The following is a 23,414-nucleotide window of genomic DNA, read 5'->3' as shown; positions in this document are numbered from 1 at the left end:
ATTTGAAGTTTTTTGAATGACCTCATATCCTTAGTATTTCAGTGTAAGTTTCTGTATGTCTTTAAAAAGCTTATGGAAAAAATAGTATAATGTGCCAAAACTACCTTGTTTGCCAGCAAGGTAGTCATCGAGCAGGGTGCCACCTTGGTTGCTAAACTGAGTGTGCCTTCTACACGGGTTATTTGCTGGAGGGGCAGGAAACTGGGTTTTTAGCACTGTTGGATGAGACCTCCAGCTACCATTTCAAATTAAATCTTAAATAAGGAGGGGAGGGAGGTAAGGGGGGCCTTTGCTAAGCCCTTGATCCTGCTGCTGCCTCATGCTTTGTGGATGCTGTGTATGGGTGCGGCAGTATAACCTAGAAAAATGTCCCTATTTGCTAGCTGCTGTGCTGCCAGGCACTTTAACTGCTTTGTAGCTGTCAGGTTTATAGAGAAGTTGCTCTTGGTCTTGGTAATATAGTGATAAAGCGTGTTCTGCTCTGTCAGCATGGAGAAGCTGTGCAGCAGCAAAGCTAACTTGGTTAGATAAAATACTTGAGGATCTTGGCCACTGGTTTAAAACAAAACTGAGCATGTTAGAGTACTTTAAATAGGGCACTTACCAGCTATACAGCTATCTTCATTGGAGCAGCAAGATAAAGTTCAGTTTGTTTAGACATTCGATCAGTTTCTCTTCCAAAGCTTTAATTTCTTGGACTAAATAAAAGGTTACACTTTGTTCAGCAGAAGTCTCTGCTCATTTTTCAAATGTCTGAACCAAAAGGTAGTTCTGAGGCCTGTCAGAGACGGGCATTAAAGAATTAGAACAGGCTGCTGTGAGGGAAAATGTTAGCGTCCTTACCACAGATGTAGTTGTGCCTGCACAGGCACTGATATACTGTAGTTTACTTTTCTATTTAGGCAAAGATGCCCACCAAAACGAGCAAGGTTCCTCTCTTTTTACTGCACCAATATGTCAAGTCTAACTTTATTCAGCAGATCATCCTAATTTCAGCCTGAATCAACAGATGAAACATCTGTTGCATGCTGGGTGTATCAAGGCTGATTTTTAGCAATAGATTCCTTCCACTCTGCTGCCAATGTGGTGCTACAGATTGTAGAAAAAGCAAAAATAATATTATTTCTGTTTGATAGGGTCTAATGGTCACGACCTGTTAAGTTTTAACAGGGAAGAGCAAACTGCATCTGATTGGCCTCATGCATAATGCAAATGTGGCACGTTTTAAAAGCAACTTATTTTAAAATATTTTTACAGGGCTTACAATATTTTTACACATTACAGGTTAACACGGTTTACTTATAATTGTTCCTGTAAGCTAGGTATAGTCTTCAGAAACTGGAAAAATGCATGCTGTAGACTTCTGTAAAGAGCTTGCGTGCTTTCCCAAAATGTGGTTTTCTTAAATGACTTCAGAATAGGACAATGTGTATTGGGTGGAGCTGCACAGTCTCAGTAGGACTGAGACATGCTGTTAATTCAAGGGCAGTCTCTTACTAGCTTCATGAACTGCATGATAAAACAAAGAAAGAATAGAAAAAAGAAAACTAAAAGATATATTTTTAAGGTAATTGCATAGAGTTTAGTAAGGGGTTCTCAGAATTAGTAATTTTTTGCAGGTGTGCTGGTGCATCATTGTGAATCTTGTTTGCTTGGAACAGTAATTATACAGACTCAGATGTAGTAAAAAAATTCCAAATTTTACTTGACTTTTGTAATTGGTATATTTTTGGAGACAGTGCTAGCAGTTGCCAGTATTGTCTTCCCATCCCCCAGTCTAGTTTGCTTGCAGCTGCAGTAGGAGGCATCCTTCTTTCTTGGAAGTGACCTTGGCTTGTATTAATCAAATTCAGAAAACATAGAAGAACTTTGTGGTTACATGTTGACTTGATATAAAATTTTATAGTATCCATTTTCTTCTAAAGTGAAGCCATTTTACAAAAGGGCATTCATTTATGATATCTTACTGTAAAATAATTTTTCTAAAATTCCATGGTATTCAGAAAAGGCAAAACAACAAGACCAAACTGCGCTTTTTACTGAGAAGAATGTATTGAGAGCTTTTAATAAAAGTAACTAAGTCTTAAATTGGTATTGGCAAAACTGTGTCCTAATCTAGCTACGCTGTGAAAATACAGCATTATTTGATAGCATTTTCTGTGGTGTCTTTCCATTTTTCAACTATAGTAGGAAAGCTGGGTAGTAGGGCATGAACTCAGTCACCTAAGATCTTATGATGGCTTCAACTTTCTGACTGTGTTTTAATCACTTCCTGCGTCTTTTGGTAGCATCTCTCAAGGCATTACACTTAATGTCATAGTAGCTGCTGTGCCTATTTGCATAGATTAAGGAAGGAATCTACCTGTGTCGGTTCAAGAAATCACTGTTTGACCTTGCCCACCAGCCGGAAATTGGTTTTCTTTGGCTGCTCTGAAGTGGAATGGCTGACTATACCTGAAGCAGCCTTTAAGAGGCTTCACATGATTATCTTACTGCCTAAAACTGTTTTATTAATTGAGTCGCAGAAGTATGATTTGCAAAAGTATTATTTGCATAAGTTTGATTGGCAATGTTTTCAGCTGGCATAGCTGTTTTGTAAGAGTCTCCATCTGTTTTCTGGACCTGTATGGAGGTCTGAGACCACAGTATCTTTCACCACTACAAAGTGCACTGAAAGCCTTTAACATTCTGGGTAAGATAATTTACTGATTTTGAAAGTGCATGTTGATGAAAAATTAGTAATAGCTGCCAACTGACTAATGTTTTTTTCCACCTTAGGTTGTCATGTGCATTATCTTAAGCAGTCTACCTTGGCTTCAGGATTTGGAAAACTGAGTTGTATTTTCACCAGCATCCTTACCATAAACCTTTTCTGTATGTCTCTGGCATATTTAGTCATTTTACCTCTTCACAGTATATTCAAGTTCTTGTCAACCTTTCTGCACTGTGTTGGAGATCAGACTATGCCAAAATACATGCCTCCAAATGTTTCTCAATTTGACTGCCTCCTGCTTTGGAATGATTAGTTCCGTGTGTTTTACTCTGCAAATGTATGCAATGACTTGCCATTCTACTTGTTATCAAATCAGAGCTGCTAAAATCTCTAAGGAAACTTACATACTCTTAGGTTACGATGCTAAAGAATTTGCTTGAACTACATGCTTTACATACTTCCCTTCATGCTGTCTTGTATTATAGTGTCTGTTGCTGCACTGAACTGAACATCTTCACAGGAGCTTTAGTCCTCTTTCCTTGGAAGACCAAGAAAGGGGTGATAAATCTGTTGCTCTCCTTGCTTAAGTGTAGCTGGACATTGATTTTTTTATTTTTTTTTTCATGTTCAAATGCCAAAATACAGTCATAGATCTTGTCATTAAGATTGGCTGTCATCAACATTTTCACCAATCTCCCAGAGAAAAACCTGGTGGCAGCACAGATTTTGGGGTACCCCTCTATGGACTGATTCACCTGGGTCTGTAGTTCTTGGAGTGAACACTGCTTTGTTAGTGATGATACAGTGGAAGAAGCCTGTTCTGTGTTTGTGCTCTAGTTCTGTAATAACATGATTGAATATGCATCTTTCTTTTTCAGTGCTAAACCAAGACAATCTACTAAAAATCTCATGTCCAGAGCATTTTTTACTTTTTTGTAAAGTTTTTTGTTTTCTTTTGCTTTTGTTTGTTCTCCTTTGCAAGATTTTGAAGACCTGAGGATTTTTGTAGCCAAGAACCATGACTTCAACGTCCATCCTTCATGGAGTAGATGATGTCCTGTTTTGTAGTCAACATCTAGATGCAGGCTATTATTACTGGTACTATGAGAACTGGGCAGCAGTACTTCTTGGGCTGCCCAGCCTTATGCCACAGTACCATGGATTCCTCGTTTGAAGTGAAGCAAAGTAAATTAACGCAGCTCTGGACTGCGCATTCAGAATCTTTTCTGACACTTTTGTGTTGGTGCTCTCCCTTCCCTTTCTCAAGGTCTTTCCTGTTTGCCAGCTACAGGCAGCTCGTAGCTGTAACACCTCCAGAGTTAAGTGATGCTTTGATAATGTCTAGTATCAGTTCTAGCCCTTTGCTTACTGCCATGGTTTTCAGCTAAAGCGGGAGAAAGGGACCCTACTTCTGCAAGTCTCAGCTTCTGACTCGCTGCCATATACTGCTTCAGACGACTTCCCTTTCCTTTTATTTCCAAGCTGAAAGCAATTCTCAGTCTGGAGGAGGCTGCTGCCCGTTCTGCTGCTCGGCGTTCTGCTGCTCGTTCGAAGGGAGGGGAAAGGGAGGAGAGGCCCTTCTCCCTCACTGTCCGCTCCCTGACGGGGGCGGGCCGGGCCGCAAGGAGTTAAGGGCCGCTGCCGCCCGCGGTTCTGTCTGGAGTCGCCGCACGCTCATTGGTTGCAAAAAGGTGAAATTGAAACCACGGTAAACTTTTGACCCTGTAGCAGTTCTTGTGGAACGCCTTCCCCTTGCCAAGAGCAGAGGGCTTCTTCCCCCACCCCCCGCTTCCCCCTTTTTCCTGTATTTTTTTCTCTGATCATGCTGTGCTGCATGCAGCCTCCCCGAGGGGAGGGGGAGGACGAGAACAAGCGAGTAGTTCGCTTGTGTGCTGCTAACGGCAAGTTGGAATTTGCCTTTAAGGCAACTACCAGCTACCGTCTGAAAGTCCCATCCCTACACAAGTAGGAATCAAATTTTTTTTTTTTTTTTTTTTCAGTTTCCAACATGCTTCTGTATGGTCGAAGAAAAAACAACCCAACTAAAAGCAACCTACGAATTGATGCTGACGATCAGGGCTAATTAGAAAGTGGGGAAGGGAGGATGAGTCACCGGGTACGCCGGTTTCAGCGAGCTTAGTAAACAGTGTTGAGTTTTTTAAAAGATTAAAGTGGTATCTCCTTACTGAAATCCTACGTTGGACTATCTCAATATTACAACTTAGTTCATACGTCTGTGAATTGAATACATATTTACCTAACTCCCTTTGTATTCTGCATTTTCCTTAAACAAGAAAACCTACAACACCTCAGACTGAGACAAGTAGTGTCAGCTGAACTTCACCGCCAAATTGCAAAGTGTTGGAGGCCCAGAGTAGCCAATGTTAGGAATTTTTATTTAGGGTGTGACTCCAGCAAATTCTGGACCTAATTAACGTGTCTGTCATTTTCATACTCTGCAGATTTTATCACAAACCCGAAATATCTGTGGCCGAGAAAATTCACCTTCCCCTTTGTAGCTTTGCCAAATCAGACAAATTGTAGCAGCGTTACATTTTCGGTGAAGTATGAAAACCTAACATTTAGTTATTTCGCATTTCTTTCCCATTAAATGTGTGTCTTTTCACTGACAAAAGAATCGCTGACTTGATTACTGCATCAGTTTCCATTTCCTCCCTCACTAGCTCATAGGCACAGGTATGGCCGCCTGTTCTTGCTGCAGTATTAAATTTACTGAATGTTAAGTGCCACTTAATCAAGGAGTCACTCGACACCTTACCTAGAGATAACATTCAAAACTCTTTCTCGACAAAAAAACCTGGTGCCTGACTACTTCATTTTGTTGTTTCCACATCTCCACTGTCTTGTTCTTGCAAGTACTTTCACTGGATTTATATAGCGTGTTCATTTTCCTAATTAGAGATTAGGCTGGGAAGGGACCCGCAACTGCTGTGATTTGGACTCTTTAAACATTCAGTTCTGTAAGCAGTTTAGCGGTTACGGAGTGTTTACTTTACAGCAGTGTTAATAGAGTAGGACAGAATTGTGGTGGTTCCGTGTGGGCTGTTCTTGTAGTGCTGCTTTGTTCTTGATGCAGCTTTTTCTGGGAATTGAGGGAGTCTCCAGAAGCATTGCCAGCAACATCGAGGGAACAATGAATATTAAATGATTAATAGCAGATCCTCTGTACCCTCATGTGTGCAATTCTCCTTGCAACTGCAAAAGAAACATACCCTGACAGTGATCATCAGGGCCTCCTTGTTTATTCCAGCTAGTGTACCTGAACAGCAGCTATTATATAGTTTCTTTTTCCCCACTCTCTGTAATTCGTTGTTCTCTCCTCACTGTGCCTGTGTACATCCTGTCTGCTTCTCATTGTCTGTTTCATGGCAGTTCTCCTGCCTTCACATTGGAGCTGCCATGAAGCTGCACATCATGTTCCCTATGACAGTAAAATGGAATAAATGCTCTTCTAAAGGAGAGTGAGTAACAACTGTCACAAATTAAGACTGAATTCTGAACTCTATTTTTGGAGCATAATTTAACGTGTCTTAGACTTCTCTTGAGCATTTGTGTGGTTGCGTTGTGATAACATTATGTGTATGTGCCTTTTAGTGGTAAAAATCCGTGAAGTCTAAAATTGTTGCAGATGCCAGCAGAAGGGTGGGAAACTGGCAAAAAAAGTAACACTGATATTGAAGCTACAGAATTATAGTTAGTCCTATAAATCCTATAACTTCAAAGGACCCCACTGGGGGGGAGTGTTTTTGGAGATCATTACTGAGAGCTAACTGCTGATAATGAAAAATCACTAGTGTAACCATTTCCTGTAATGAATATGGCTGAAAAGAAAGGTGTCATGGATACCGTGAAGGCATTTTGCAACCAAAAAGCATTACGTGAGCAGTCGCAAACTGAAAATATGTGTTGGTGTTCCATACTGCTTTATTCTGTGTGTTTATTCAGAGTAGATCTTGAGGTTGGTTTCATCTCCCCATATTCCAAAATAGGGTCAAGCCAGCTGCTTTGGAGCTGCCCTATTAGAATTTTCTCCCCCACTGAGGTTTCCACACGGTGAATGAGAAATTTAAAGAGAAGTCCCTACCATGGTGTTTTCATCTATTTTTAGTTCTGTCTAGAGTAAGCAGCTTTCTATCTAGAAAGCAGTTTTCTATCTGTTTTCTTCTAAACAAAAGGATGGAAAGGTGATTTAGAGGAGATTCAAGAGCAAAGCCTCTCAATTTGGAAAACTATTACATGTTTCAAAGTTCATCAGAACTACTATTGTGTGCTTCAAGCTTCTGCTGGTTTATTAAGGCTTGGCAGTTTCCCCTAGATCTGCTCCTCACTGTCATGCTGGCATAAATGATGCTGAAAAAGAGTAGACATGTAGTAGTTGGACTTCATATTTTTGTTTGGTTTTAAAACATTACCATTGTATCTGTCTTTTCTGCACTTATATCCGTTTCAGTTGGTGGTCAAACTTAGTACCTGCAGAGTGATAGTTTAATTGTGGGATGCAGGAAGTGGCTTTTTCCTGGCTTCTTCCTGAATAGGTTTGTCTCAAAACTATCCTGTCCACATCCTTGTTGCAGCTTTTCAGTGATGAGTGAACACTTGGTCTTCTGCAGCAATAATGGCTTGGGTTTCTGGATTTTAAATGCTTTTTTGAAGAGCATGTTGATAGCAACAACTTACTGAAAGACATTTAAAAAAAATGATCTATTCATTTTTGTACCTCTTCTGCTAGTATAATAATTTTTCTGAGTTCTCTTGTGATACCATCAGGATGCAATATGAATAGACACAGAAAATTTTAAGCTGTAGACATGTGAATTCCCTTGAGGACACATGTCCATACACACAGTCTTGTTTTTTCAGGAATCAGTATTTGAGAATTTTTTTTCTCCTTTAATGTACAGACCAGTTTGTAGAAAGGAAAGTGTTCTGTGTGATCTTGGTGAAGCAGACCTCCTGCTGCTGCAAGTTGTGCTTCGCTTGCACTTCCTTGAAAATTGTGATAAAAATGAGGATTGGCTGCTATAGCTGAAAGGTCTTTATGCATTTATAACTCTGTAGGTTGCATTATCTATGTAAATGTGTGTGGGCTAGGGTGGGTTGATGTGCCCTGATAATCAGGTTATTCCTAGCTTCTGTAATGGGCTCAGATTTTTTTGATCTCTCAGGCCACAGGGACAGTAAACAGTAGCTTTGCTTACTGATTTCTGCTGAAGTAGCAGACCAGAATATTTACTGTGCTGTCTTTTTGGAAGAGCGTGTTTTGTTTCCAGCTCAGTTTTAAACTGATTCTTCTAAACTTTCCTTTTGATGTTTCTTGAGTGTGTATATATATATATAGAGAGAGAGAGAGAGTGCTTGTGATAATCAATATAACATATCAGGTAATTTATCAAAGCAATAACTGAACTATAAATAATAGAGAGACACTATTCCTGAACAGATACAAGAAAAGAAAAAAGAATTGGCTGAAGTGGTCTATAACTGTTGCATTCATTTGTTTGTGGTATATAGTTGTCCCTACAATAGTCTGTTGAAGACTTAGACAAGAGAAGGAGTCAACTTTACGGTTTGTGGTATCAAAAATTACTCATGGTATATCATGGCACAATGCCCATTTTTTGCTCTCTCCAATCAGATGGCAGCTAGAAAGGCATGGTTTTCTTCAAGATAAGTAAATGAAAAGCATGGATCAATGGTGCTTGCAGTACTAATGCTCTGGTCCTGAAAGTAGGCAGTTTTTGTTCTCGAGGTACAAATAGGGAATGTCCAGAGAATTCATGGATCTGACAAATATAAATAAATTCAGAGCAAAAATTATATGCTAGCAAAACCGGTATGTCTTCTGTCTTGTTGTCTCCATATGCTTTTGCTGATGATGCTGTGAAAATACCGGACAAGTGTTTTTCATTTTGGATATTACTACTAAAATATATTTTCATTTCTAGCACACTATACCAGACAACTGCAGACATTCTTTAATAAACCTCAGAGCCGTGACATGGTAGAGAATTGGAAAATAAGTGATTATCTAATTTTTTTTTTCTAGTGCTAAGTTTTCTCTGTCCTAGAGGGGGAAAAGGCTTTTCATACTGAGCATGGACAGTTGCAAAAACTCTATTTTATCTGAGGAAAGAATTTCTAATGCCTTATAGGGAAAAAATTATATTGCTTTTTATTCATTGTGTATTCAATCATAAATAGAGGGAGCAAAACAGTTATCCTGGCTACCTGAATGGAGGAGGAAGGGGAATTGCAAACTCAGTGGTCACAGCCTACTGTTTAATTTGTCCTCAGTATTGTTCTTAGGAAACTGACATTTCTGATAGTACTGACTGCAGGGATTTTGAATTAATACGTTTAAATGGTGTATATTCAATATGCTGATAACTTTAATTATGCTTATTTTTATGTTTTTCAGCTTCTTGTATAGAATATTAATTAGGTGATTTGTTATTTCAAAAGCTGTCATTCCCCCTTTTTGCCCCACCCTTCTGTTAAAGTACCAAATGCAGTTCTGTCTCTTTGTTTTAGATTTCCTTTTTTTTCCACATTGATTCCCTTTCACATATATAATACTGTCCTCCAGGGTCCTGTGTCAACATTGATTGCACAGGACATTGATTGGTACTGAGGATTTAAATCAGAGGAGTCTTATTTTGAAATAGCATAAAGTTGAAAATGAAAAAATAATTGGAGCAATATGAAGCTTGCTATAAGAGGCAGAGAGAATGTCTGCAGACAGAATAAATGCTTGAGATTTTCAGAAGGTGAATACCAGAGCATGACACGCAGGAACAGACTGGAGTCTTGTGGTTTTAGGAGGGAGTGCAGTGGGGGCTTCCTGTTAAGGAAAAGCAAAAACCATTTAAAACTGATGAAAAAAAAATTCACTGACATGTTTGGTATGCACATGGTATCAGACAAGTTATTAGAGTACTAAGATGTGTTTTGTATTTTTTAAGTGGAGAATACTTAGAGTTTATATATTTATAAGAGAATTCTCTGGTATTACTAGTTTCGTACTGATTTCAAGAATTTATAGATTCAGCCCCTTTTCAGTACTGAGTAAAATGGGCTTTGATACAACATGGAATGGTGATTTCTATTGTTTTGTGGCAAACCACTAATTATAATTAATGTGTTCGTGCCATTTGTTTAAGTAATGTTTATTTGAAGGAAACACCCCTTCTTTTGCTTTCTTGTTGTTTTTTTGTACATAATATAAATGTAAATTCTGTCTTTTCAGGTATACATGTCTCCACATTTCTGATCTTTCTAGAAGCAAAGCATTCCAAGTTGTATTTTCCTTTGTTGCTTGCTCTTACAGTATGACAGAGCAAGATGAATACTGTTTAATGGTCCTGTTTTAGGTAGTGTGCTACTCATGGTGTCTTCACAGTATTCTTCAGTTAGTGGTTTTGTGATATTTCAGGGCAGCTTTTGTGACCCTTTAGGAAAATGTTAACTTGCTTGGCTGTAAAAGCAAAATTAGTCTATTTTTTGTGGAAATTTAATTTCAGTTTCAGTGGGGCCCTTCTTTTCTCTGTCATACATTTTATTTGCTGTTAACATGGTCCTTTATCTGTTGATCTGACTGGCAAACCTGGATGCATAGGAAACAAATTAACAAGTAATGATGTTCCAAAAATAGATCACATGCATTATATATCAGAGGAACTGGAGATGAACTCCAAGCATCTTCCACCTCTGACCATCTCTTAACTAAAAGTGTCCTGTCATATTAATACATGCAAAATGAAAAAGGTTGAAGTTAATTGTCATGTCTGAGAAATAGCCCAGGAGTGCATGGTGCTTAATAAACATAAGCACTGCAGGGGAATTGGTAAATGAAACCTGGCAAGGTCTGAAAAATCAGTCTCCATGAGGTAGAATGTATAATATGACATGAAGGTGCATGAAATTAAGAATATTTAATGTGTTGCAACAGGGTGTGCTTCACTGGCATTATAGATGGCACTTTTTTTTTTAAACTGAAAGTCCTGATTCAGTGAAGTCTCTGAATCATTATTACCTAGTAAATCACCTTTTTGTCTGTGGGAGGGAGAAAGAGTAGAGAATGATCAAATGCCTGTGTTTTGGAATAGTATTTTATTAGTTACTGTACTGATGGAAGAAATGCTGGATAAGCATGTGTTTGAGGGAGATACAATGTTGAAATAACAAATTTCCACTAAATATACAGAGTTGCAGAATGGAATATCCTGTAGTTTTATTTATTATCAAAATTTCAATATTTCTTTTTAGGAGTGAGGATTCTATTTAATATGGTAACATTATGTAAAATTCCAGGGCATGCTCATGATTCATTGAAATGGACTTGTTTGGTTTAATTCTTTGTAACTGGCTTATTTTGAGTAATGCTAAGTTCTGCTTAGTCAATTTCTAAAACAAGAAATCAGCTCAGACAGAAGAGCTCCAAGGATGCCAAATACCACAAGAACACATACTTAATATAGGAAAAACTTGGTGGTTTCGTCGGACCAACAAAGTATTTAAAATGTTTTCATGCAAAAAAACCATGATTTAAGAAAATATTTTGGATATGTTTTAAATTAGTATTGTATAGTTGTGCATTTTGGAGGGTAGTCAACTGTTTCAGTGAAACAGATATAAAAACTAAATCTGAAGCATGTAATTGTTTGTATTTTTGGGCCCCTGCTAGGACAAAACCTTCTCACTTGCCATGTCCTGTTTGCTGGATAGGTCTTTCATCTACCAGCTACTGAGAGCAGGGGCATAAGGAAGTTACTCTTGAGGTGGCCAAGGAAATGAGTGCATTGAAAGACAAGGCAGCAAAAAGGTATCTAAGGGATATTAAATTAGTAGCTTTCCAAATTCTGTGGGGGTAAGTTAAGTAAGATGAGGGAAGAAATAGTTGTATCAAACTGAAAACTTTCTGCTTACTGTGCTTAGTAATTTCAACGTCGTTTTGGCTTGAATGCTCTGGAAATGGACTAAGGAACTTTCCCCATTGCAAACATACTGTATTGCTGGCATGTGCGTAGTTTTCTTGTTATTCCAGGGTGGAATCTTAGAAGACAATGGATTTTACCCTGTCAAAATAATGAAAGCGTGTCAGACTGGACAAACACTCATGATTTCTTTAAAATCTATGGTTTTGTTTGGAAGGCCATACATACGCTGTTGCAATAGATGGATTAGTAATTACTGGAACTTATTTTATCTGCCATGCGCAAAACCCAGTACCTTTTAAACAACTCATTTATGCTTTTCACTGAGAAGTGAATAGAACTGACATATGAAAAGTGTATGGTACATTGCAGAGGGTGTAGGCATGAGCACTTAATAATAAGGACTAGTGTTTTTTCACCAGAGTTACTGTGGAGCGAGAAGATCTTTCCTATTTTCTGTTTTCTTGAATTGAGAAGAATGTTGGAAAATTTAAGATTATACATGCAAAGATGTTGCAAATAATCATGAAAGTTTGGAACTTTTGCTCCAAATACTGCTGCCTTCGGTTCCACTCCACTGGTGGGATTAGAAGCATCATGATATAGTGGTTCATTAGGGCTACAATCAATGGAATTAAACAGTGCCTTGCTTTGAAGACTTTGTTTTGGGTAATTTATACTGATCTAAAATTTAATGGAATTTCTTGCATTTGCCTAGTTTTATGTAGTAACTGAGCTATTCAGTCAAATTAAGCTAGCTTTTAGATTTATTTTAATCCTGCAAATAACATAAAGAATTTCACTCTAATTCTTTTCTTTTAAAAATGCTTCATTTAGGTAGATAATATTGTGTGGTATCACTAGCGAAGTCTTTATAGCCAGCATTAGTGGTTCATAAGCCAGAAATAGTGTTGTTGCCTCTCAGAAAGTAAGTTTACAAAGATGCCTGTGTTAATTTTTTTTTTTTGCTTTTAGTAGTAAAAATGCATAATAGTTTCAACTTTTGAAACCTGTTTTTCAGAGCTGTCTTTTGAAATAATTAACTTCAGGAAAACTCCCAAAACCTCCAAAATAGCCTTCCTTTTGGAAAAACGTTTTAGCCCATTAGAAATTACAGGTTCAACTTCAATAAAGAAATATTTCAAAACTGATGATTTCTTTCATTAAGTCACTGAGGAGTTAATAATGAAAGAAATTGTTTCTTCTGCAAATACTTCCTATAGCTGGGAAATTAGTTTGACTGTTAACAATTTGTACTGTAAATCCGTCTGTATTGGGAAGCAGCTTCTGTCATTTCCTTAGCTAAACAGTTACAGAGTTGTTCTAGGCATGACCTGCCTGCGCAGCTTACAATGATATTCTTAGCGAAAGGAAAATGCATGTGTAGCAACTCTGCAGCTTCAGGCCTGAATAAACTACCACCAGCTACTTGGGTGTAAGAGTAGGGAAACAGCCTATGCGAATTACTGATTTTTCCTTCCTTGTCCAAGCTCCTATATTTATCATGTTTCTGAGACAAATTGTAGTAATTTTTGGTTTTCTATTTAATTACATTGTAAGTTATCTCTCATTACAAGGAGACATTAAACCAGAAATGACATTTCTATTCTAAATAAATTAAAACAACCATGTAACCTTCAAAATTGTTATAGTGAAATGTCTATCCTAGCTCAAATTTTCAACTGCTTAGTATGTTTCAAATGCTTCCTTCTCTTAAACAGAATTTACTCTTGAATTCAGACATATTTGCTCTGTCCACATCCTTCCTGAGTTAGCCTTGACTTACATTGTAAGCTCTTCCTTTCTCTTTCCACGTTAGCTCTTAAACCTTCAGCTCTGACTATATTCAGCCTGTAAATGTAGTTACAGGGAGGGAAGCAGCAATCCTGGAAGCGCGTGCAGGTGTCACCTACAGCATGCCTGAAGGTGCAGCCTCAGCTGTGAGGTCTGTAGACATAAGGCCTTGAGTCATATGTAGTGCTGAGTATAAGCTTCAGATGATCAACTGCTTTTTGCTGTTTTTATCTCTTTTTTTCAACTTCTTACTTGTTCAGATGAGTTGTTTTTCATTCAGCTGAATGACGCTAATTGAAGGAAATACGATCCCTGAAGTTGTCCCGTTCTGTACTGGCATCTAGTGGCCTAATAGTGTATTTTTCTGGAACTCTATGTAAAGTAGGCCACTACGGATGTATTTGGGATGTTTTGCCCTGGAGGAATATATGAATGGATAACGGTCTTCGACTTGCTTTTCCATCTCTCTGGTGGGTTTGTCTTATTCATCCTGTTTTTTTAGCAAATATTTACATGTAAGACTACGTTCTTATCTGTACAGTTCATGCCCATAGTACAGAGTTAGGCATCTTTTGTAATTGTTTATTTCAAATGGAAGATTATGTTTGAGTGTTGGGTTTAATTCTGTTGTCATTTTAAAAACATGGTATCCTTCTTTTTGTAATGTATATTGATTGGCATGAGGATTGGTTATTATAGGATTTTATGTTAAGCATTGTAACATTTTATTAGCTGCAAAGAGAATTTGTACCTTAAAAAGGGTGCCATTTTATTTCTGGACTATTTACACATGCTAGAGTAATCCAGTCCTTTGTCCTGTCTAGATTTCAAAATTTTGTACTACTGTAGGAAGAATGCTCTCTTAAATTCTCCCTGTGTAGAATTAAAAACCTCTATGCTGCTTCATGCAGATCTGCTTGTGTGCCTTTGTCCTTTCAGATTAGACTTCAGAACAAAACCTACAGCAGATATCCCCCCACCACCACTGACAAGAAGCCAATAAGCAAAAAATTCAATCAGTCAACACAAAAAGGATTACACACACTTCTCAAAAGTAATATGCACACTTCTCTCTTCTTCTTCTTTTTTTTTTTTCCCTTACGTATCTTGTCCTGGAAGCAGTTAGTTGATTGGGTACCCTTTCTGAGGGGTTGGTTGTCTTTGCTGCAAGTATACACTGCTGACTTCTGTTTAACTAACATCTTGTTCAACAGGGTGCTCATATTCTGTTCTGCAGAGCTTCTTGAGCCATTTGGCCACCAGCTTCTGATACCTTAACATAAACTTCATTTAGTTCTATCAGTTCCTTGTCCTTGTGATACCTTATCACCGACTCTTAGGAATTTGGTTCCTAGGCCAGTTTCTTTTAACAATTGTCATAATGGTAGTTTTTGCTTGTGGAGACAAAGAACTTTTTCTGTGAAAGATTTCTTTGTGCTTGGATTATGTTATGGAAAAAGGTTCTCTCTAACTGACAAGTCTAACTCTATTAACTAAATATTTAGCAACATCTATTGCCACTCCTGTACAGGCTAAAGAACTGCACTCTGAACTAGAATGCAGTAAATTAAATTTACACTTAATTTGGAAATTTCTGTAAAAAGGGTAAAATAGTGCTTAATTTCTAACAACCTAGTTAGAAACTGCCTTAATTTCTGACAAAAAAAGTCAGTAAAAAAGTAAAAAGACCAAAACTATCTAATTAACTATCTAATTAACTGTCAGTTAATTAGGTAGTTAATTAAGATTGTTTTATAGTTCTAGTTGTGTTCTAAAATACTCCAACTAGATACATAGCATAGATCCATTAATTTTTTTTCCTGCCTCAGTGTGTTGTTGATCCTAGCATAGCAGGACCTCACACAGCTTTCTTCTCTTATCTGTGCCTGTGCTCCTTTATTCTCTTGGGAGTGAGGGGAGATGAGTGTCATATGTAATCTGCCAGGTCTGTTTAATGTAACTAGACTTCAACAAAATCGCCTGATGTTTTTTTGGGTTATGGCCAGTCTTTGCTGCGGAAGCAATAGAAATGAAAGACGGTTGAAGTCTTTGCTTGCCTTGGCCTCAAAGTTTTAGAAAACTGTATGGATTTTAGAAGATTTAGCAAGAGATGTGAAAACTATAGTAATCTGTTAAGATGGTAATAGTAATCTAATGGCTTTATGCAGAGATGAGTATGAAACTCCTGTAAGCCCCCTGATACATTCCTAAGGATGAGAATTATTTTCTTCTGCAACTGTGTTTTGGTATGACATTAATTTATTGCTTTCTTTTCAGGTTATCTAAATATATGTTTAAATACTGAGAATTTTCTTTTTTTTTAGATGAATTGGAGCTGTACAGTGGTCCCAGTTTAATGGAGGAAATTTTAAATATCTCTGATATCTCATTTTTAACCTTTACTTTTGCTTAGAGTGATAGAAAGCTTTAATAACCTGTGTTTTGGCTAAATAAAGGGTAGATTTTAAAGAAAGGTAAACAAACATTATTTTTTAGTAGCAAAAAAGTTTATGGATTTGCATTAAAAAGCTCACTTGTAAATCTGATAAGAATAAATCACTTATCTGGATAAGTTGTATTTTGAATTAGTATTTTGAGCATTTTCTTCACAATTATTATGTCGTTGCTTTTAGCTGCTGATGCAAGGTCAAGATGAGCGGATTAGGAGAAAACTCCTTAGATAGTTTGACTAATGAGACAAGGAAGCGCAAGCCATTGACCTGTGATACACCAGGTGCAAGGTACGTTTATATAGAACTTAACTGGTTATTAATAAGTTTTTAAAAATACTTTTCAAATTTGCATTGCAATTTAGAGTAAGTTCTAACTAAGGAATATGTTTCGTTGAAAAGCTCTCCAGGCCAGCTTCTGTTATGAAGATAGGCAACTTTACTATTAGATATAGTTGATGAACTGTGCTTTATAATTAGACTCCTGTGGAAATTTTATTACAGTAGACATATTATAGAATGGATTGAGTTGGACCTTAATGGACCTTAAAGATCATCTAGTTCCAGTTTCCCTGTCATGGGAAGGGATACTTTCCATTAGATAAGGAATCCCTTTCAAAGTTGTGATTGCAAGGCAAAAGAAGAAAAACCTCTTGCTTCACAGGAATTTTAAAGGCATCATCTCATATCTGGTAATTGATTTGACAGGCCTCATTTCAGGAGGTTACATTTATCAGAGAATACTGCAAGAGGTGGAGCTTTTTGCTGGTTTGTTTGTACTTCCGTTTCTTTTAAGTCCATCTTAAATTTTGGCAATCTATCTGCCTATCTTCCCACCTCTCACCCAACTCTCTCAGATACTGTTGTCTGAGGGACTCAGTTTTCTGTTTCCCACAAGCTTCATTGCTCTCCACCACATGAAGTTTCTTTTATCTTTTTCATGTTTCTTCTTCCCTAGAGTATTAACTTGTATTAAATTCATTGTCAGGCATTATGTGTACTAATATTTGTTCCTTTTTTATATACATCTCCAGTGCCTCATTCCAATTGCCTTCATCATTATAATAGATCATGCATTAGAACCTTAAATGCTTCCACTGTATCCCAGTGTCTTTTTATGAGTGTCCTCCATTCCATTTTCTCCTTCCCTTTCTACAGTGTGTCTCATACAGGAGTTCTTTTTCAGATTGTCACCTTTCATTAGCTTTCTTTATCTTCCAAGCTCCTGCTTTGTTATACGTTTGTTTTCTCCAGTGTTGGTCCATGCATACTTTCCTAACTCCTTCGCTTGGTTTCTTCTCAAAGAATGATTATTCTCTTTCAATTACCTTGATGTATCCATTCTTACCCCTGCCCTGAGTCCTTTTTTTCCTGTTCTTGCCATATTGTGTATGACTTTTCTCCCTGTTGGTTTAAGTTGTAGACAGTCTGTTTACTCAGCGCATTAGCCTGGGTAGGAAAAGGAATTTGAGAGGGACATTTTATCCAGCAACATTAGGTTGTCTGGGATTCTGCTTTTCTTGCATGTTGAGATGGCATTTAGGTTCTGATGCCTAGAAATTTATGATGTATCACCTTCTATAATCATGTCTTTACAATCAAACTGAAGGGAGTTAGTAGAACACTAAAATTCCGTTTCATTTGTCTAGTAAATTTTAAGCAACTGTAAAGCGACTTCTAAGATTAAAATATACTTTCTGTATGAGTGCTATAATTTTATAACAAAAGCAGCTGCTCTTTTCATTAAATCTGACAGTAGAGTAAAAGACTAAAAACAGGAGGATTTTTTTTTATTAATAGCTTTAGTCTATTCTTTTGATATCAATTTGTACTTAAAATTCTTAAAAAAGATGCAAACCAAACACAAACACAAACCCCAAACCAAACAGCAGCATAACAAAACACACACTTGCCCTTCAGATTCATGTTTGCTGGAAGAATAACTACTGTCTGGGTTTAATGGGTGGGTGTTAAGTGAAGTACATTATTGTCCACAGAGTGAGCACATATTTGATATAGGATGGCATATAAGTATACAAAACAATGTTTTTGATTTTTAGTCTGGTCTGCAGTGGTGAGAAGCGTCGACGTGAGCAGGAAAGCAAATACATTGAAGAACTGGCTGAGCTGATATCTGCTAATCTGAGTGACATTGACAATTTCAATGTCAAACCAGACAAATGTGCTATTTTAAAAGAAACTGTGAGACAGATTCGACAAATAAAAGAACAAGGTACAGTTCCTTGCTAAGTCAAAATTAATAGTTTAATTTCATTGTGATTCTTTTTTTGTAGCAATAATTACTTGGGAAATTGAGTAGTGGTTTTCACAATAGCATGTAACTGAGCAGGTCTTTGACTTGATTCAAACCTTAAATGCACCTTAAGTAATTTTTTATTTAAAAGTAAACAAGTATTTATCATCACTTTTTATTGGAAATCACAATTTTAAAACTTCGTATGGCCTTTCTTACCAGCTTGGTACCACAGACAAGTTAAAAAAAAAGGAGATGGTACTCTGCCAACTGCTTGAACGCTATACCAAATACTTACCGGTATGAAGAATACATGTCATTGCCTTTCATTTCAAGGAAACCTATTCTTATCTTATGGGCAAGCCTCCAGTCAGAGATAGTGATTTTTATGGGTTTTTTTTAATTGCTTTTTTAGTATGATTGAATTTACTCAGACTGTAGCCAACTCAACAAAGGAGAAAGAAGCAATGCATCATATGTTGGTAAATTCTATCAGCTGGGGTAAACCTAAGTGATATAATACTTTTTATTTAACCAACAGGTGTATGCAAAACCCATGTTTTTAAATATAGAGTGAGGGGTATATATAATTTATTTTTTTAAACACCACTCCACTCCCATCGCCACCTCCCAATGACTAGCCTCCCAAGCTTATATGTGTCGTTTGGGCAGTAAAGTATTAGAAAAACGGAATATGCTGTGGTTTATATCTTACCTGTTGTGGTAAATTACCACACCTTATGCTAAAATAATTTTTAAAAATCATCTTCTGGTTTTAAGGTTTCTTGTAGTGTCATTGAGTGTATTCTAATACTAATTTATGGAGTTGAGATGTTGTCCTCCTCTTGTGGTCTGCTTAACCAGCCAGCAAGTACCACAAAATAAAGTTCACGGTGTTTTTTCTGTAATTCTGCTGCATAGCGTAGATTCCCATTCCACCTTCCCCTGTGATAAATTAACTTAGGATATTTTGGTTCTTTAAATATGACTTTACTATATGCATGCACACACATAGACACACGTGTATACACATACAGACACACAGCTGTTAACATGAATCAAAGCCTTCTTGTAGAACAGTGGTGATGACGATGGCATCTGAAGACTGTGACCAATGATAATGAGATGATCCAAATAAAAACATAAGAAAGAGATATATATGAGTGTGCTTAATGGCTATTGAAAGACTCAGCAGGTATTCATCAGACAGTGTCAGAAAAACAAGAAACGTTCACAAAGCAAGTTCATCGTGTCAGCTTCAACTGCCAAGTCAATTTATGTGAGCAAAGAGTTTGGCATTATGTGGCCATGACTTTTTTTCTAGTCTTGGCGACCAAAAGGATATAAGCCCTCCTCTCTCATTTGTGCATCTTTTTGCCTTTATTTCACACTGTCCCTAGGATGTGGCTTGTAATACTAAAATGTGTCTGTCACATGAAAAGTCGCTTTATGGAAATTTTATCTTTTGGCTTTCAGGAAAAGCAGTTTCTAATGATGATGATGTTCAGAAAGCTGATGTATCATCCACGGGTCAAGGAGTTATTGACAAGGATTCATTGGGACCTCTTTTATTACAGGCAAGTACAAATTAGGCCCTAGTAAACCCCTATGGAACCCACTACTTATGGCACGTGAAAATATTACAATAAAGTATGCAATCCTGTAGTAATAAAATAGTATGCAAGCACCATGCAGAAATATATTTGAAAGGTTCAGGAATAAAATATATCATGTTTTCTTAATTTTGTTGAAATTCTCTGTAGAAGGAAATGGAATAGCCTTTGACTTTTTTGAATATTCCTATACTTTATTTACTCTAGCAGTCATTAGCAAATTACTACCGAAGCAGAGCTTATTTGTGCAAGGAATATTTTATTTCTTGTAGGGGTTACTCATTAAATAGAGGAGTTTTTGCAAGGGGAGGTTTGTTATGTGTGTCTGCATTTGTGTTACTAAATTATGAAGCATTTCAAAAGAATGTTGCTATCAAGCAAAATAACCCAAGAATAATAGTAAACGAAGGTCATAGCAAATAGCCTTTCTTTATGCCTAGAAAACCAATCTGATATTTACAAATTCATCAAAATGTTTTTGAAGCTTAGTTTTTTAACATAGATATTGAATTTCTCTTTCGGTTAAGAACATTTGGCTAGATCGTCCTATCTCATCACTTGATAGTGGAAATGTCTTCATATTCATGACTCCCTTCTTGTTTCTACTGAACCTCTTGTTTCAATTTGCTAACTATTGAATTAATGGTACAAATTAATTATCTAGTGTTCATATAAATCAAGAATGAAACAAGAAGGTTGGTTATCAATGCAAAAGCTGAATGGAATATCACATGGACATATTAATTATTATTATTTAAGTAATTCCCTGCCAGACACACTTTTCCTCAAAAAAAGAATTTTAAACTTCATCTCTATCCTTGAAATTAAGTGAATGCATTGCAAATTGACATTTGTCACCCACACAGCTTTTAAATTAAATTATGTTGAGAATTAGTCATTATGTCTTACATGATGTTGTCATGTTAATATTTAGGCATTGGACGGCTTCCTCTTTGTTGTAAATCGAGATGGGAACATAGTATTTGTATCAGAAAATGTCACACAGTATCTGCAGTATAAACAAGAAGATTTGGTTAATACAAGTGTGTATGGTATCTTGCATGAAGAGGACCGGAAGGACTTTCTTAAAAACTTACCTAAATCTACAGGTAGTAAAAGTTTATTTACTACACTTACTAGACTGTTTGAAAACAATCAGAGAAGACAAAAATACCTCATAAAGGATAACCTTTCAAAACAGATGACTTCTATAAAAAATATTTTACTACAAGAATATCTTAATCTTCATAAATATTACTGTGTTTTTACAATAGCATGCCATTAGAAAGAAATGTGCTGGAAATTCACACTTTACTTTAGCCCTTTGCATTTTTTTTACCTATAACTTTAAAAGAGTGACACTAAAGGAACACCTTCCCTAGTACCACAAGGCTGGCTGAAGGGACTGCTTGTTTTTAAAGTATGTGAGCGACTTCCCCGTACTTCATCAAGGGACTGAAAGTGTCATGCAAAAGAAAGAGTGTTTTGTACTTGGTTCTCAATATTCCCATTTTTATACCAAGCTATATTGATGGTATATTGAGAAGGCATCTTAAAATAGTCTTTAATATCTGTAATTTAGGAACAGGGTATCTAAATTAAGAAGAATCAGTTATGAGCTGATTGTATCTGAAAATCTATATGAATTCTTACTGTGTTCTTTCAAGTTAATGGAGTTTCTTGGACTAATGAAACACCTAGACAGAAGAGCCATACATTCAATTGCCGGATGATGGTGAAAAGCTCTCATGACCTCTTTGAAGATGTAGGTGGCTACCAGGATATACATCAAAGATATGAAACTATGCAGTGCTTCGCTTTATCACAGCCAAGAGCTATGATAGAAGAGGGGGAAGGTAGGAATTGTTGCAGAATTGTCATGCATAGAAATTTCTGTGAAAAGCTCTTTGGTGTTTAGCAAACCATTTTCCAGAATACAGCAACTTTTATCCTTACTGTCTGTACTTCCATTGTAATAACAAAAGACGCTTCAGCTATTTTATTAGATTCTTCAACACAGTAAAAAAGGAGATGATGAAAGAAGAAACATTCTTTTTTAAATACAGATTTGCAATCCTGCATGATTTGTGTGGCACGTCGTATCACTACTGCAGAAAGGGTATTTCCAGCAAATCCAGAGAGCTTTATTACAAGACATGATCTTTCAGGTAGGAAGTATACCCCGGAGGAAGGTACGAAGGAGTCTTCTTTGTGCTCTTGTTTTAAATAAATGGAGTGTGTATTGTGTATATGTAGTGACTAACAGAATTCATACTGAGAATTCCCAACGGCTTTTTGCAATACAGCATTGTTGGTGTTGAGATGTAATAAAATGCCTGTGGGAGGCATTTTCTTCTCTGTGTTACTGTTTGGTAGGTTGCTAAAAACCATTACTTGTGTTTTAGCTAGCATTTCAAGTGATTGTCGTTCTGCTTTCCTTTACGCAGAAGTATTTTAGGTCATAAGGGGAAGTCCTTCAGAATGTTTATATTTTTATACTATACATGAGCTAATGTTTAAAGTGGTTCATGCTTTTAAAATTGAAACAGTTGTATAATCTAAATGGGACTTTGTGTTTATGATGTTCGTTTGATGTAGTTGGTCGCTATTTTTTTAAATTTTACTCTGTGTGCATCCCTTAGGTGCCTGTAACCAGAGACTAAAAAAATTACTGTTTTCTAAAGCTTTGATATTGACCTGTGGGTGTCTAACTTCCTCTTACTTGGTTACATAAATCCCCTTGAATAGTGATGCTTTAACAAGCAGCATCATATTCTCATATGGCAGATAATTCATAAATGTAACTCCTGCATTCTCAGAATTTGGTGATTAAAAGGGCTATATTGGAGCCTTAGGAAATGCACCATATCTATACAAAAAGAATTGTCATAGTCATAAAGAGTTTAACGTGTATATTTTCTTTCCTGTTAAGGCAAACTTGTCAACATTGATACAAACTCATTACGATCTTCCATGAGACCTGGCTTTGAAGATATCATTCGTCGCTGTATTCAGAGATTCTTATGCCACAATGATGGGCAGTCATGGTCAAATAAACGCCACTATCATGAAGGTAAAAATCAGTTTACAATGTTTGGGTCACATTGCTTCTCCTAGGGGCTGCATTTTTTTCTGAAATAAAAAAGCTAAATTATGCCTGTGTTTCTTTTTTTACATAGTTTTTGTTAATTACTGTGATTCATTTACAAGCTGAAGGAGGATGACCTCCTGATAATGAGGAATTCTGCTGGGAGTTGTTTGGTTTTTTCAGTGTGTTTGTTTTGGAAATTTACATGGAAAATACCACATACATGATCTGGGTTCCTCAAGGAAGCTGTTTTTCTGCAGATGGATACAGCAATGACAGAGACAGTTCTATTTCTATGGTGATATATCATCTTTAATTATCATTATCTTGTTATTTTTGGGTAATGTTAGTTTGATGTTATTTTATTTCACTCTTTCCTTTGTTAAAGAACCACTCTCTGAAAGTGATAACACTTGTGTTGATGCCTCTTTCTTATTCTCAAGACACAGGGCTCAAAATATTTTCACTGTTCCAGTGCCACATATTTTGTAATGCTAATTTGATAACCTCCATAGATAAGTGAAGTACAGCCACAGTCTTCAGTAAGA

The 23,414-nt window shown here is 36.7% G+C and overlaps 1 protein-coding gene across 14 annotated transcripts in view; it reads left to right on the top strand.

Annotated features, from left to right (window-relative positions):
- Positions 1-23,414, top strand: part of NCOA3 (nuclear receptor coactivator 3) — a 52,608-nt gene that overhangs the window by 13,360 nt on the left and 15,834 nt on the right. For 11 of the 14 annotated variants that reach the window (XM_064391490.1, XM_064391499.1, XM_064391498.1 and 8 more), the window contains 7 exons: positions 16,095-16,202; positions 17,972-18,144; positions 19,642-19,742; positions 20,713-20,887; positions 21,446-21,634; positions 21,845-21,946; positions 22,711-22,851. In XM_064391490.1, coding sequence (XP_064247560.1) covers positions 16,114-16,202; positions 17,972-18,144; positions 19,642-19,742; positions 20,713-20,887; positions 21,446-21,634; positions 21,845-21,946; positions 22,711-22,851 — 970 coding nt within the window. In that variant the 5' untranslated portion in view covers positions 16,095-16,113. Of the gene's footprint in view, positions 1-11,458; positions 11,556-13,746; positions 13,932-16,094; positions 16,203-17,971; positions 18,145-19,641; positions 19,743-20,712; positions 20,888-21,445; positions 21,635-21,844; positions 21,947-22,710; positions 22,852-23,414 lie in introns of those variants that run through there. The other 3 variants (XM_064391494.1, XM_064391497.1, XM_064391496.1) reach the window with 2 other exon arrangements.

Source organism: Passer domesticus, chromosome 16, assembly GCF_036417665.1.
Source record: "Passer domesticus isolate bPasDom1 chromosome 16, bPasDom1.hap1, whole genome shotgun sequence".
In the NCBI taxonomy this organism is placed as follows: Eukaryota; Metazoa; Chordata; class Aves; order Passeriformes; family Passeridae; genus Passer; species Passer domesticus.
The sequence above is the reverse complement of the archived record's forward strand: the minus strand, read 5'-3'. Positions and strand labels throughout refer to the sequence as shown.